This window comes from Diorhabda sublineata, chromosome 2, assembly GCF_026230105.1.
Source record: "Diorhabda sublineata isolate icDioSubl1.1 chromosome 2, icDioSubl1.1, whole genome shotgun sequence".
Lineage (NCBI taxonomy): Eukaryota > Metazoa > Arthropoda > Insecta > Coleoptera > Chrysomelidae > Diorhabda > Diorhabda sublineata.
The window spans coordinates 2897094-2914044 of record NC_079475.1 but is presented as its reverse complement, the minus strand read 5'-3'; the positions used below and the strand labels follow the sequence as shown (position 1 = coordinate 2914044).

Sequence of the window (16951 nt, the reverse complement as noted above, 5' to 3'; positions counted from 1 at the left end):
TGTTGCCTCGGTTAGGAAAATTAGGACCAGGATCTTGATAGGAAGGATTCTCTTTTAACTTATTTTCATATTTAGTTTTAAATGTATATTTGTATTATAATTATTATTTTTGTTTATATCTCAATTTTGTATATTTTGATAAATTGATTGATTAGCTTTATAATGTTGTAGTTTTCTCTATTTAAAATGTTGGATAATGTAATTGGTGTAGGTATTTTTAATGCAATTAGCTTGTTATATAAATCAAAATTGGGGGTTCGATTAATGGGGCATCCGAAAAAAATTTGGTTTAGATCTTTCGTTTGTCCACAGATACAGTATAGATCAGTAGCACATTCTAAAATGTTTTTTGTTGCGGCAATGGCCCGTTCTGAGTCTGCTTATTATTGTTAGATGCTTTTTATCTATAAATGGAATTTTGTAGAAGAAAGGTGTTTTCGGAAACTCGTGTTGAATCGAATAGTACCATTTTTCTTTGTTTGCAAATGAGTTTTTCCAGTGTTGTGTTGTGTTAATTTGTTCTTTAAAATATATATAAATGTCTTCTTTATATATTTTAAAATATTCGGCTGGTACATTAAGGTTTCTTCCGATTTGTGCAAGCTGGTCAGCAATTTCGTTCCCTATGAATCCAGCGTATCCCGGAATCTATGCTAGAACAATACTGTGATTTCCTTTATCAAGTCCACTATTAACTTGTCCCCATTAATGCGATGTATTTATATTTGCCAGTTATTTGAGACGGAAAAGATTATGATTTTATTAATTTTTTATTTTTTGCTATTTCGATCGCTTTAATTATTGCCATTATTTCCGCTATGCATATTTGTATATGATTATGTAGTCTTAAAGAAAATTGGTGATTTAGGGAAGGAATATAAACGCAACCTTGTTGTGTTCCGGATTCAAGGATCCATCTGTGAAAATCCATGTATATTCACTGTATTTTGGTGCAAATTCGTTGATGAATTTTTGTTCTGAATATATTTCGTCTTTTTTGTTTCAGCAAATACCGGATTAATTCTCTCTGTTTGATATTTTATTTCTTCTTTAAAGCACGGGTCTATTTCGCTTACGTAAATATTTTGATTTGTTTCTTCTATTCGATTTTTTGCTTCAATTAGGTACGGTCATTATTTGTTTTTCCAGTACCCTGCTTTTTCTCTACACTCTTCCCAAAGTTTGTCAGTTAATTCTTTTAAAGGATTTTGATCTTCTGTGTATATTTTTAAGTAGAATTTAGTACTTAATAATTTTCTACGGTATTCTAACGCCATTTCTCCACATTCTGCTAAGAGACTATTAGTTGGAGTCGATTTCATGGTTCCAGTTATGATTCTTAGTCCTTTATATTGGTTTTGGTCTAGTTTAATCGAGTGTTTTTTATTGCATGGCTCAAGTGTAATAGAAGCATAATCTAGATGAGATCTTATTAATCCTTTATATAGTAGTAATAATGTAACTGGATCTACTCCCCACTATGTTCCACAAACAGCTTTCATTATGTTTAACCCCTTGTTTACTTTGTTTTCAATGTGTTGAGTGTATGGTCCTCAATTTAAGTGTTTGTTCATTATTACCCCTAAATATTTAATATTTTTCTTGAAATCAATTTCCTTGCCGTTTATTTTAATATTTTCACTTGTTGTCCAGTTTCTTCTATTGTCTCTGAAAATTATTGCCGCGCATTTGTCAGTGGATATTTGAAAATTGTTAGTCCACTGATGAAATTCAATTAGATATTTAGATCTTTGATCATTTTTTGACGATACGTTTCTCCCAGTGTAATTACCATATCGTCGGCGTAATGTATTATCCTGAATTTTTTGTTAATATCATGTACTGATTTGGTGTTATGTTGAAAAGGACTCAGGGGTGAACCTTGGGTTAAGCCTTGTTTTTTTTGGTCCTATTACATTCCCTTCTGTTTCTTTTACATATAAGTTTCTGTTGCAGGATAAATTAAATATAAAATTTGTTATTATAATTCCTTTGTTTCAACGATCTTGTTATATATTCCAATTAGATTGTTTTGTGTGTTTTATTGGTTCAAACTTGTCATTACAAGTTGCTAGAGTGAAATCAGGGTTGATATTACAAATAGTTAGGCTTTCTAAAATTTTCCCTGCTATTTGATGATTCGGAAAATTAGTGTAATTGTTCTAAGAATAATTTTTGAAGCCTTTGATTATTTTCCAAATTTTATTGGTTGGTGCCTCTCTATTATTACATATGCTTTTATCCTTCCTTTTTGAGTTCAATGTAATTTTCCAAGTTGGGTGAATTTATAAATTTGTTGATGTTTTCTCTACGTTTTTTGATTAATTCGAAGCATTCCTCGTCCCACCAAACTGCATATTTTGGTTGGTTCATTCTTATCTTACTAATAGGCATAGTTTCGTTTGCTGCTTCGTTTAGGGTGTCATAAAAATCGTTATAGTCCAAATTTTCCTCTTTTTCTCTTATTACTTGGTTGAATGAGATCCAGTCGGCTTTTTTAAAATTTCTTTTGTATATTACCTCCTTCGTAAAGTTCGTTCCATTAGAAAATTCACAGATGATGGGGAAATGTTCACTATTACCTGGGTCTTCAAATACTTTTCAATTGCATTGTTTGCGATATTATTAGATACAATAGTTAAGTCTAGTGCCGATGATTTGCATTTGTGCTCCCCCATACGTGTGTAATTGCCATCATTTAGTACTATTAAATTTTGCGTTCTAGTAGTTCTTTAATTATTTTGCCATTAACATCATTACCATTGCATCCCCACATGCTGTCATGAGCATTAAAATCTCCCATGATTATGTGCTGATTTGTTGTATTAGATATAATTTCATTACATTTTTCCAAGTATATTAATTATTAATGATGGTACCGTAATTGTTATTACATGTAAAGGTTTAGAAATATTGCTTTTTGATTATATGATGATCTATACCGTCTTTAATGAGGGTGCAAATTCCCCCATATCCATCCGTCAGTTCCTTCTTGTCTATATATGCTATACTTTTTGATGTTAAAGTGATAGTTGTCGTTCATCCATGTTTCGTTCAATAAAATGACATGTGGTTTTAGTTCATATAATAAAAATTTTAATTGATCATAATTTGCTCTGATGCTTCTAACATTCGACTGTACTATTTTGAAGGTTTAATTCCCGCCTTGGTCTCGGATTTTATCATCTCCTTTATTGGTTTTCGTGTTTCCGTTGTGATTCATTGTTGAAGATTCTGTTTCCTGGTTTGTTCAGTAGTGTTCCCATATATTGGAGCGTATATTCCTTATCATATTTATTAAGTTTGTTAGCCGTATTACATATATACCGTATATACATAATTTCATGTAATATATCTGGGTTTTCACTTAATATTTCAGTATCTGCTTCATTTTCACTATCTACCATTGAGGGTGGTATGTAGTATGTTGATGCTGGGGATTGGTTGTACGTTGATGTTGAGGATTGTTGTTGGCTAGTCTCTTGCTGATGATATGTTATTTGTCCATTGTGAGTTATCAAGGTCCCTTGATGAGCTTCCTTATCGTAGCCTGGTGAAGTGGGTTTCCTTTTTTTGGCTTTTACTATTTGTGTGAAAGTGTTTCTTTTAGGAGTGTTTTAATTCTTATATATGCTTCTTCACTCGCTTATTGAGATTCCGTTGTCTTGTTTTGCCGGATTGCCTGGTAGTTCCGGGAATTCCTTGAATCTTCTTATACATCCCTCTTGTGTATTTCTCTTTGGATTTATTTTGGGTAATCTTTCATTTTCCTTGTAAAAGGATATTTTATCTAGTGACATCGCTTCTCTTATAAGTTGTCTCTATCTCTGGACAATTCCTGCTAACGCTGTTGTGCTTCATACTCGCACAGTGTTTACACTTCATTATGCATTCCGCGCTGTCTTCCTCTAAGCGTGTTTCTCCACAATTCAAACATTTTTTCTTTTTGGTTTTACAGTGTTTTTTAATATGTCCGTAGTTTAAACAGTTGTAACATTGTAAAATTGGCATAATGTATGGTAGCATTCTGTGCTCCATTCCGCATATCTTCACACTTGTCGGCAGGGTTGTTCCCGAAAACATATATCTTATGGTTTCTGTTGGCTATAAAAAATTCGTACCCTTTATTCCTGACATCTTGATTTATCAAAAATTCATTAGCATTGGTATATTTTGAAAATTCTACACTGATCCTGTTTTCCCTTTTTTATTTATTTTTTTAATATTATTTAGTTTTAATTCAAAAATTTCTCTAGCAATTGCAAGATAATTATTTTTATAAATAAATAAATAAATTATATAAATATTTTTATTTTCCATACCTGCCTCAATATAAACTTCTAACCGCGCTTTGTCTAAATACGAGTATTTATCATTACTTTTTATATTTTATTCGTCTTTTTTTGAGCTGGCCAGTTCTTGACAATCGATATCAGTTTCTTCTTCATTTATTTGTATTACGTTTTCACAATTTGTATACCTTTCAGGAGGGCCAAGCCCCCCTTATTTTCCCCCATTGCTTCCCTTGACTGTTAATTTATTTTATCCTTGTTAAATATTTTATGTACAGAATAGCAACAAAATAAGTTTTAATGATGGAAAAGAAATGTTTCCAGGAATAAAGGGTGTTCTATACAAAGGTTTATGTTAGTATAAGCCCACTTACCAATAATCCTTCTATATGGCACTTGATTGCACCTAATATACTTAATTTTCTTACGCATGTGTTACCTTCTTGAAGCCGAAAACCGAATCCTTGGTCAGCTTATATAAATATGTGATCAGTTTAATTTGATATTAAAAAAAATTGAATAATTTGTCATTGTCGTACGCGCATGTTTTGGGCCGGTTCATTGCATCAGGGCAGTAAAGACTTACACACAGCTCTTTACTATGAACCAGACGGAGTGGAGGAAATCTTCTTTTATAGAAAAGAAACTTAGATTTAGATATGTACTTACTAATATCAAATATGTAATAGTGGACAAAGAAATAGGATATGTAACTGGAATACATGAAGGTCAAAGGGGATTTGATATAAATACAATTTTATTAATTAGAAATCTTTTTTTACTTAACATGGTTAATAGTAGTGAACTCTGCGTAAGTCTTCATTACCCTGATACAATAAACTGGCTCAAAGCATGCGCATTGAGACAATGACAACTTATTGAATGGTTTTTAATATTAAACTCAACAGACCAAATATTTATATGAGCTGATCAATTATCAGCGAATGCTTCTCGATCGCGTGTAGGTGGAATTTTTTATTTATTTTTTTTTCGTGGATGAGACGCTTAAATTTCTCATTGATCTCTGAAATCTTCCTTAAAAAAATTTTCTAACGTTGACCAATTGACCTTTTATGACCATTTTCTGATCTTTCAGATTGTAATAGGTCAATTGAAATTCCACACATCGGGTGCTAAGATCGCGATTTATTTAATTCACAAATTTCTTTAAATAAATAGAAATATGGCGTTCTTTAGACCATGGGCGATTGAAGAAAATGATATTGCACTAATTTAATAATGCAATCATAATTGCTGAATTAGAGTAAGTAAACAAATTTGAAATGTGGGAACCAAGGAAAAGTTTATCTTTCTTATTGGAACAAAGTTCAAGATTGATTTTATCCTTATTTTTATATTCATGATGAACGTGATCTATAGATCAATATAAATAAGCAAATTGTCAGTGTCAATATCATATTTTGATAAAGACTTAAAGGAAAGTCGAAACGTCAAATTATCTATCTTTTAAAAATTATCAAAAAAAAAACTAATTTTAAAACAGAATTAAGAACATCAAGGCATTAATTTTTCATTTATCGAGTAGTCACGACAGCAGTTGTTCTGGATCATTCACAGAACCAAAAACCAAACCAAAAACAAGTAAAGAAAGGCTGAATTAGTTAACAAAGCTACTCAAGATTTTATACATAGGACAATTTATAGTTTACATAAGGAGAACAGAGTTGCAACAAAAAAATTTTTTGAAAATATTGAAACTTAAGCTTTTATTAATTTTTTTAACTATAATTTCTCTATCAATGTACCTATTTTAATCAGACAAATTAAATGGTAAATTTTGAGAAAATCGACATTCAGTTAACTAAATTATATTGATATTGGTATATTATATTCGTCAATCTTCCATGCAGTATCTTTGTAAAACGTGGACTAACGTGGGCACTAACGTAAAAGGTTTAGGAATTTGATTTTTCCATGATCCTTCTTTCCTTACTTGAAAGTTTTTTAGATTTCTTTTCAATATGTTTTTGTAACTTATTTGATTTTTTCAGTTCCTCATATTTTTCAATCGCGTTCTCCAGCTTTTCCACAGCTAAAAAAATAAAAGCTAGTTAACACATATAATACAATGTAATCACTCTTTTGAGACTATTCCACTATCAATTATCTGAAATATATTCTATCTTAATCACATCTATGTTTGGGATTTATCACTGAACATGTGACCCAGTTTTTAGTTTAGATAGAAAACTGAAGATTTTTGGTTTGTTTCATAAAAAAAAATTTGGTTACACCATCTGTATTAAAGTTAAAAGGCGTCAAAGAAAGAAATTTTTCCAAAACTACTGGTAATATTTAATAAAATTTTAAGCAAATATATTTTGCAAGATGATATGTTTCCTGAATTGAAAATATATATAAATTGGATTGAAGTCTTGAAGTTTATAATTAATTTAGTTATAATTTTGTAAATTCTAATAAATTTAATTGATTTATTTGATATTTCAATTATGTGTATATGTGCAGTCCGAGCCAATGGAAAGGATCTTCATTCTATTGCTGTAAGTGTTTTTAATGTCATATAGAGGAAATATTAATTATTTACCTGACACATCTGACGATTCTGACTCAAATTCTGATTCAAATAACTCAAATTCAGGCTCAAACTCTATTAATACTAAAATAAAATTCAACTTAGCATCACCAAAACTTTTTTCTACGAATAATTTTAATAAAATGGCTACTCCACAATTGCCTATTTTAAAAAAAGAGTATCTTGATATGATACCCGAATTTGATGGAAACAATGCATTACTTACTAGGTTCATAGAAATTTCAGAGAAATTAGTAAGTTTTATAATACTGTGGATGTAGGGGATAAAAGGTGAAGCAGTCATAAACATTTCTTCTTGTATGATAAGAACTTGGGAAAATCTAAAAGATGCACTTCTTAATACTTACGCTGACAAGAGATATTTACACTTTAAATATAGAACTTTCAGAAATGAAACAAGGTAATGAAACGTCTTTCGAATTTTATAATAGAATTCAACATTTATTAAATCTTCAAATTTCTTATCTCATGACACATTCTAATGTTAGTGAACATTTAATTTTGGGTAATTACTTTAAAAATTTGGCTCTCAGAGTATTGCTACGCGGTTTAAAAGAACCTTTAGGCACATTAATGCGTACAAAAAATCCAGAAAATTTGGATATTGCTTTAAATGTACTTACAAATTATTTTCAAGTTTATATGACCCAGAATAATCATCCGAAAAATGTTTTTTCATCCTTGAATACGCAAAATAATTCACATAAAAATAAAACCACTTTCCAAAATAATGTGGCATATAGGCAGCCACCTCCCATGCAAAATTCTATGCAGAATTATCAATATACTAATCGAAATTCCGCATCAAACCCGCAAAATCATCCATCAACTCCTTCTAATAGGAATAATACAAACCTTTCTAATAATGGTCAAAGCGTCTTTAAACCCAACCAGAACCAAAGATTTCCTAATCCAACTCCAATGAGTATGTCTACAATAAATGTCTAGACCCCAACATCAAAATTATCAAAATAGGTTCCAACACAATCCGAATCAACCTAGAAATTTTAAATCGGAAGATATATAGATGATTCTGATTGCACTAATGATGAATCCTATAATTTTTTAGACACCAGCCTCAGATCCAAACCAAACATGATCGAATTATTAAACTTAAATAATTCAGAAAGTGTATTACCCTATATAATTTTTCCAGAACAAAATCTTAAAGTTTTAATTGATACTGGTAGCACAAGATCCTTTGTGACACCAGCAGTTGCTGAGAAATATTTCAAAAAATCTTATGTCAAAAAACCCTCCCATGTAAAATCTGCCTTTGGTAGCAGTCAACAAAATTTCTGCACACTCATTCCAATCCCTAAAATGTTTAATTATAGACAACCGCTCAATTTAGAATATTGCGTTTTCAAATTTCACGATCATTTTGATTGTTTGTTAGGAATGGATAATTTAAAAATACTTAATGCAATTATCGATTTAAATAATAATTTGCTTATGACTCCTTATAGTCAAATTAAATTGAATTACTTTGACATTAAAACTGGATCCACGAATTGTATAGTAGTGCCTCCACTTGTGAACAAGTAATTAAATTAAATATTGAAAATGTGAAAAATGGTAATGTTATTATACCATATACACGAATTGGGAAATTAGAAATCCCGGAATGTTTAACAAAAGTTGAAAATAATATAGCTTTATGTACAATTTTAATTCCTTCAGAATCCATCTTTCGAGTAGATTTAAGCCCTTCTATTAGTGTTGAGACATTCGATGAATACGAACAAACTCTCAACCCAAATTTTAATGAAATTTATTGTGAAAATGATAAATTTGATGTTTCGAAAGTTAGAACTGAACTAAATATCACTGAAACTAAATTACAAGAACCTCGATGTTCTAAAAAATTATTAGTTTATATGGACAAATTTAATAAAAAACTCATCAACTCCCGACGATAATGTATCGCTAATAGTTGAAACAGATAATGAAAGTAATAATAATGAGAATGACGACGAATGATATAACTGTTCATACAAATGAGGAAAATCCTGTAATCGGTATACCAATTTCAGATTCAGCGATAAATGTTGGTAAAAATCAATTAATATTTTCAGAAGTAAATTTCGAACCAGCCGTACCTACTATTATGAAACTGTATGAAAATAAACAAAGAATTTTTGTGCAATTATCTAAAAACAATTGTGAGCAAGATGTCATTAATTTCGTGAAAGAATACATAGTACCAAAAACCAAATATTTTATTTATTTCGAAGACCCAAGTTATGAAAAATTCAGTGTCGTTCTACAAAATCACTTTCAAGATTCTCAAATTGACTTTGTTAAATGTAATAAAAAATTAATAGATGTTCCTTTAAATGAAATTAAAGAAGTAATTCATAATTACCACGAAGGTAAGACTAATCATAGAGGACTAGATGAAACTGAAAATCAATTAAAAGCTTTGTATTACTGGCCAAATCAAAGAGCATCTATACAAACTTATATAAACGAATGTGAAGTTTGCCAGTTAAGAAAATATGATAGAAAACCAATAAAACCATTTTTAAATGTTACCCCCACAGCTACTAAACCTTTCCAAATTTTGCATTTAGACACGATAACCTTAGAAAATAGTAAATTTCTTACGATAATAGATTCATTTTCCAAATATGGTCAAATGTATGAATTGAAATCTAGACAAGGAATAGTCTAATTAAATATTTTACACACCACTGTATACCAGAACAAATAATTTCGGACAATGGAACTGAGCTAAAAAATTCTGTTGTAAAAGAACTATTAGAAACGCATAAAATTAAAATTCATTTCATAAGTTCTCAACATCCAGAATCGAATGGAATTGCTGAAAGATTCCACTCTACGAATATTCAACACGTCAGACTTTTGAATAATCAAAAAGATTTTAAAAATGAGACTATTGAAAATAAAATACTTTACGCATTATTAGCCTATAACAATAGCGTTCATTCTGCAACAAAATGGAAACCAAACGAAATAAACACACACCTTTCGATATAGAAATTGATCAACAAGTAGTTAATAATTATATACAAAATCATAAAGATAAAATGAAAATTTTATACTCGAATTTAAATAAAAAATTACAGGAAAACAAATCAAAAGTAATCTCTAAAGCAAATAAAAGCCGTGAAGAATTACAAGATACAATACCCACTAAAGTGTACGTACGTAATAAACAGGCACAAGGTAAAACCAAAAATAAATATAAAAGTGAAGAAATCAAAAGCAAAAATACCCGACTAAAAACAGCTAAAATCACTACTAGACACAAAAATACTTCAGAAAATATTCATCTTTCAAACATAAAACGTCCTAAAAAGACTCCCTATAAATTTATTTTAGGTTCGTCACCGCCGGAGACGCAACAGTCAATATAAAAGATGTTACCTATAACTTGGGAATACTTCCCATAAATCTTGGATCTGCAGAAATCCAGTCATACTTTTGTTCATTTTTATAATGAACTACTCGTAGAATATAATAAGTTAAGTATACAATATAATCACGTTAAATATAATATGTCTAATAATACATTTTTTCATTCTGAAACAGAAAATATTGTAAATATAATAGAGTACACTAGGAATAGCGTAGAAGAAAAATTTGATAACATTAATATTCATTCTACCTTAGATAGACCAAAGAGAGGGTTAATTAACGGTCTTGGATCAATAGTAAAAACAATTACAGGAAACTTGGACTCTGAAGATGGAGAAAGAATTAATTCAATTATGAAACATTTAAAACAAAACCAAGAAAACTTGCAAAATCAAATAAGAATGCAATATTCTGTTAGTCGCCAAATAATTGATAATTTTAATAAGACAATTCAGGACATTCAGTATAATGAAAAAATATTAAAAACGAAAATATTTGAGATAAGAGATATTCTAGATTTTCAAGCAAATGCGGAAAATATTAAATATTGGAAAGAGTTATTCAACGAACTTCTTATCACATTCAATGTAATTCAAGACATTTTAGAAACGGTTGAAAATTCCTTGACCTTCTGTAAACTTAGAACATTACATCCAAGTATTATAAAATCTCATGATTTATTTATAGAGTTGCAAAAAGTGCATTATTACTATCAAGCGGAATTACCCTTTGAATGAAAACATAAAAATATTTTAGAATTTGAAGCCGTCATAGACGTAGTTTGTAAAGTAGAAAATAACCAAATACAATATTTTTTATCGATACCCATTAACTATGATATTTTATTTAATCTTTTTTATATTACCTATACCTACAGAAGTTGAATCAGAATACGTAACATTAATACCTCAATCAAAATTTTTACTTAAATCAAATAATGTCATTAAACCTCTAAATGACATTTGTACTCGCGGCAATATTTTTCAATCTCCTAACCATTTGCAAGACGATAATAATTATGGATGCGAAGAAAACATATTTCTAGCAGGAAATTGTCAATATACAATATACAAAAATTGAAATAATTAAGAAACACAATGAAATTATTCCGGAGATAAATCAATTTTTGGCAATATTTCCCGTAGAAGAAAAATTAATCATAAAATGTAAGCAAGAAACTGAAGTGAGAACTCTTAAAGGCATTTATTTAATAGAAAATTCATCATGTAAAATTATATTTAGGAACCAAGAGTTAATATTTCAACAAAAAACGTTTGGACAACCTTTTGTAATAAATTTGTAATACATTCCCAGTATTTGGACTATTCTTCTTTATATAGCATTGATATTGGCCTTCTTGTGGATTTTGTATAAGAGGAAACATTCAGGAAGGACAAGTAAGAATCACCCGCAGGCAACAGAAGATGGGATCCAGCTTCCAGGAGAAGCTTCCTTCTAAAGGGGGAGGAGTCACCTAAGCCATTGCCCTTAGGTGGACAGTATATTGTGCTGATTAAGAACTTATTTATTGTAGAATTGCTTAGTTTGTGTTTACTAAAAGATTATTTAATTCACGATTGTAATAAAAAATATCAGTCTTGTAATTGAAGTTGTTGGTAGAATTTATGTTAGAAATAAAGTTAGTTTTTAAAAACACACTTCCAGTTTATTAAAAGTTGAGTTATATATATATATATATATATATATATATATATATATATATATATATATATATATATATTTAAATTTTTAAATTTTTTCTTGATAATTTTTAAAGAAAGATAAATATTTTGATAAAGACTTGGGTCTTTACTATTTTTATTCTTACATTTCTTTTTAAAAAGTGGTTTTTCTCCATTTCTAAGTTTTTCTTTGATTTCAGATCTCTTTTGAATCTTCTTACATTTTTCTTTATCTTGTCTCTCCTGTTCTAATAATTGGTTATTCTGAAATCAAGATAAAATCTGTTAATTTAAAATTAAAAAAAATTCAAGGATATGGAGAGCATTTTGAAATTAATATTAAGTCCACAGCTGGAAACTCTTACCCAATAAGTGGTATTTGAGACCAAGTTCAAACATATAAAACTGATACTGTTTACACTATCACTACCCCAACACTCACCATTACACTTTATGACAGCAGTTCAATAACTAACGTTAGAGACAGGTAAAACTGGCTTACCTTCAGTCTGTAGTGGTAGTGTAAAAGTGTATTTAGTCTGAATATCACCAGTGGTTCCAAAAATTCCAGCTTAAATATCAAACTAACACTGAGATATGGTGACAATTAATATCAAATTGGATACCACTAGATTTTAAACATGTACTTTAATTTTTATTTTTCTTTAATATGTGGTATTATAGTTATATTTTACATTGACTATCCTCTATTTTAAAATAAATTTTATTGTTAAAAGTGGCTGTGATATTCATGGAACTAAATTTAAACTGTTTATTTACGTTATTCAATCTGAAGAACAATCATTTCTAAACGCGTCATTGCTTTTAGAATTTTGACAAAATGCATCTGAGCCACCTTACCATTGTGAATTCAACCCAATTGAACTCATATGGGCACAAATCAAGAGTGAGGTGGCAAGGAAAAACACAACATTTAAAATTAGTGATGTCCAAACTTTATTTACTAAAGCTTTAAATAATGTTACCCAAACCAATTGGAGTAAGGCAATCCAACATGTCCGCTTTTTTCGAAATAAAATGTGGGACATTGATAATTTAATGGAAAAACAAGTGGAACCTCTAATATTAAATTTAAGAGCTGATTCGTCCTCGTCGGAATCAGATTCTGATTTAGATTAAAATAAAAATTTATCCGCCCTTATATCCCTCTCAACCACCTTTTTTGAAAACAAATAATTTATTCAGGAAAGGACCTTGTGTTGTTTATAAAGATTATTATTATTATTATTTATATAGTTTTGATACGTATTTGAATAAAACATATAGCAGGACATTTCTTTTTTAGATATTACTTTACAGTATTAGGTACCCTTACATTTTTATTTAATATATCATAAATTTGAAAAACCATCTAGCTATTTAAGGTTAGGAAAAACAAAATTGCGATTAAAATAATAATTATATATATTTATAGATACTTTTAAAAAAATCAAGACAACGTGTGAAATATGTAGGTATAACATTTAGTAGTTAACTGAGTGAACGAAGATTTTAATGTATGAATGCTATGCAATTGATAAATAAAAGTATTATTTATATGATATGATATTAAAATAAAGTATTTAAAATTCAAATAAAAATGTTAGTTTGAAAAAAGCATTTAAAATTCAATTCAAATTTGCCACTAAATACCTTTTGGTGTTGTGTATGGTGTGATTCAGGCTTACAATTTCTCTCTCATGCACTATGCACGTGATTACTCTCTGTAATGAGCGGCCAGATTATAGACATGTCACTGCCATTCCAATAGAGCAATGTAAAACGGTCAATTTTGAATTGTGCAGCAATTGTCTGCCAGAAGTATTGGAAAAAATCAGGAAAACCAAACACAGAAAATGAATCCTCCTCCACCACAACAATGCAAGTCCTCACAAATCAGTTCAAACAAAAATATTTTTGAACAGTCAAAACATTAAATTGATGAGTCATCTACTGTACAATCCTTCTTTGGCACCCAGTGATTCCTTCTTATTTCCACAGATCGAAAAGAAATTGCAAGCCAATGTTTTTCTACACAAAGTAGTTGATGTGTACAAATTACATGTTTTGGAAGTACCTCAATCTGGGCAGAAAAAAAGGTTTAACAAATTGGTTCAATTGCATATAAAAGTGTATGGGTTTCATTGGAGAATATTTTGAAAATCAATAAAGCCATAACCACTTATAAATATTTTTCATTTGTCTACCTTGAAACTCAAGTAGCAACCCTAGGAGTCTAGGAGCTACTGATTATTTATACTCTAATGAAAGGGGACAGACAAATTATTTTATTTTTTTTTTTATAGTGACTACAAAATAGAAGTGACAATGAGTCACAATAATTAATGAAGTAAAAAAAATATTTTATGAGAAAGTAACTTCTGATTGGCATGTTTTATTTTCAAAACAAAAAGTTTTAACTTATTTTGAGCAATTTAGTTATTTATTCTCAGAGACTATTTCTGTTAATAATGTATTGAATCTTACCATTCTTTGTAATAATTTTCTAATTATTTCTTTTCTCTTAGGATTGACACATGTCTTTAGTTCCTCTTCAAGCTGTCTTTTCTCATTTAACCGAATATCTTTTATGAAACTATAATTCTCTTTGAAGATTTTGTGTTCAAATTCCCCACATAAGGGATCAAAACGTGGATCCCTTGGAATTGGTTTCTTTTCAATCTGTATATTATTCTCCAACTTCAATTTTTGTGGTCTTATCTTAGAACTTACTTCCCTTGGTCTATTTTTATTAGCTCTTTTAAAATTAGACTTTTTTGCACATGAACCACCATATACTGTTTTACCAAACGTTTTGGAGCCAACTTGTTCTTTTAATTTCAGAAGTGCTTCAAAACTAAGATTAGATATATGTTCTCTTATTTTGGTCCTTTCATCTAATTCCATTTCAAATTAATGCTATATTGTTCTACTTTTTAAGAGTCTGTATATATGGTGGTTACGATCAAAGTTATGCTCTTCTACAATTTTGGCCCTCCCTCTATTCTTCTGCATCTACATATTGTGATAGCTATGAATACAATCTTTTGCACTAGTCATATATATATATATATATATATATATATATATATATATATATATATATATATATATATATATATATATATATATATATATATATATATATATATATAATTCCAATTCTAGGAGAAAATCATTTAAAACTTCGATAAAGTAACATATTGTATTGTTGCTAGCAGTTTAATTATGAAAGCAGCAAACAAACAAACAGAAGAAAATTGACATCTTTTGACAGTTCTGAAAGGTTTTAGAAATAAGGTGGATCAAGAATTCTAAAAATTGTTTTGATCTTAATTTATATATTAAATGACTTCTGGAAAAGACACAATGGGGTAACAAGGACAATTCTATTATAGTTCAGCGCATATGTTGAGTTAAAAGAAAATTACTTATTAATAAATTTTATAAATAATTAGTAACTTCCTTTTATGTCAGACTATTTCTAATGTAATGTTTTTTTAGTGAACAACCTATTTTCACTTGTAAAGCTCACGTTTTTCACATAGATCCAAAAACAAAAAGATCTTGGATGCCAGCTTCTAGTTCTGCTGTCAGCGTTTCATTTTTTTATGATTCTTCTAGAAGCTTATACAGAATTATTAGTGTCGAAGGTCAGAAAGCTGTTATAAACAGTACTGTTACTCATAATATGACTTTCACTAAAACTTCTCAGAAGTTTGGACAATGGTCTGATGTAAGAGCTAATACAGTTTATGGCTTAGGATTTTCCTCAGAAGCTGAACTTCAAAAGGTACTAAACATTCAGTTTGTGTTCACTTTATAACTCTAGTCATGATTATTCCCGTATATTTGTTGCAGTTTATCGACAAATTCAATGAAGTGAAAGAAGCAACAAGAACAGCAATAAGTAAAGCTACTTCCAATGGAGGATCTGTTGTTACTCCAGTAACTAGTGCAAATGCTAGTCCAATCAGTGCTAGAGCTGCAACAGCTGCTCCAGATTCATCAACAGATAATTTGTTGGAGCCACCAGGTGCATTTAATCAAATTACTATTTAATTTTGATAACATTTGGTAACAAACAAATTATTAAATATTTTATTCTCTTTTTTCATTTTAAGGCAATTCATTGATATCTACTGCCAACACAAAAATTGAGGAAGACATTCCTCATCCTCGTAGTCATTCAATTTCTGGTATTCAAAGTAATGAAAGTCCTAGTCACCAAGTAAAGATGGATAAAGGAACATATAATACAAGTCCTATTGACACACAATTAAAATATGAAAATGATAGGTTGAAGTTGGCACTGGCACAAAGGTAAGTTATCAGCCAATATAATTTCACATAATATAATTTTTCAGTTTTTAACGATAGAAAATCTCATCTATAAAAATTATTAGATAAGTTATAATGTGTATAGAACTTTTGTTTACACCACTAATGATTTTAGATTCATAAAACTAAAAACTAGCAATGCTCCGAGGTCCTCCCAAAATAACTCATATTTTCTTTTCAATTCTTTTTATAATATTTAAAATCAGAAAACAGACAAAATGGAATATATAGAATATATATATATATATATATATATATATATATATATATATATATATATATATATATATTCTATATATTCTGCTGTTCTTCAAATAAGAAAACAACTAATGCCTCAACAAATATTGAATCACATCTCCTCTGAAGATGTCAATCAACCTTTTTGTCGATATAAACATCCCTAATGGCTTGCAGTTGCAAGGAGGGGTTTGTAACCACTGACTAGTTTTTGACATTATTACGTCTCATCAAAGAGGTTTAACAACCCTCGTTTGACCTTGTGGCCCAAACTGAAAACAACATCAAAGAGCGCCGCTATAGAATAGAAATATTTCTATCAATGTCAATTTGAATATTGAATTTTGAATTCTATGAGTTTAAAAATTTTTATAAGCATTAACAATATCAAAAATCACTGGAAATCTTAATTAATTATTTCCCAGATGATGAATACATAT

The 16951-nt window shown here is 29.3% G+C and overlaps 2 protein-coding genes across 5 annotated transcripts in view; one reads left to right on the top strand and one right to left on the bottom strand.

Moving 5' to 3' along the window:
* Positions 1–5991: 5991 nt before the first annotated feature.
* LOC130452686 (ribosomal RNA processing protein 36 homolog) lies at positions 5992–14987 on the bottom strand. The gene is made up of 3 exons (XM_056792084.1): positions 14421–14987; positions 12080–12197; positions 5992–6345 (listed from the first exon to the last, which is right to left on the bottom strand). Exons 1-3 carry the CDS (start codon positions 14838–14840, stop codon positions 6209–6211), a joined length of 675 nt encoding a protein of 224 aa, XP_056648062.1. The 5' UTR covers positions 14841–14987; the 3' UTR covers positions 5992–6208.
* Positions 14988–15138: 151 nt separating this feature from the next.
* Positions 15139–16951, top strand: part of LOC130452685 (homer protein homolog 2) — a 54589-nt gene continuing 52776 nt past the window's right edge. For all 4 annotated transcript variants that reach the window (XM_056792082.1, XM_056792081.1, XM_056792083.1 and 1 more), the window contains exons 1-4: positions 15139–15307; positions 15438–15726; positions 15795–15969; positions 16058–16256. In XM_056792082.1, coding sequence (XP_056648060.1) covers positions 15282–15307; positions 15438–15726; positions 15795–15969; positions 16058–16256 — 689 coding nt within the window. In that variant the 5' untranslated portion in view covers positions 15139–15281. The remainder of the gene's footprint in view (positions 15308–15437; positions 15727–15794; positions 15970–16057; positions 16257–16951) is intronic.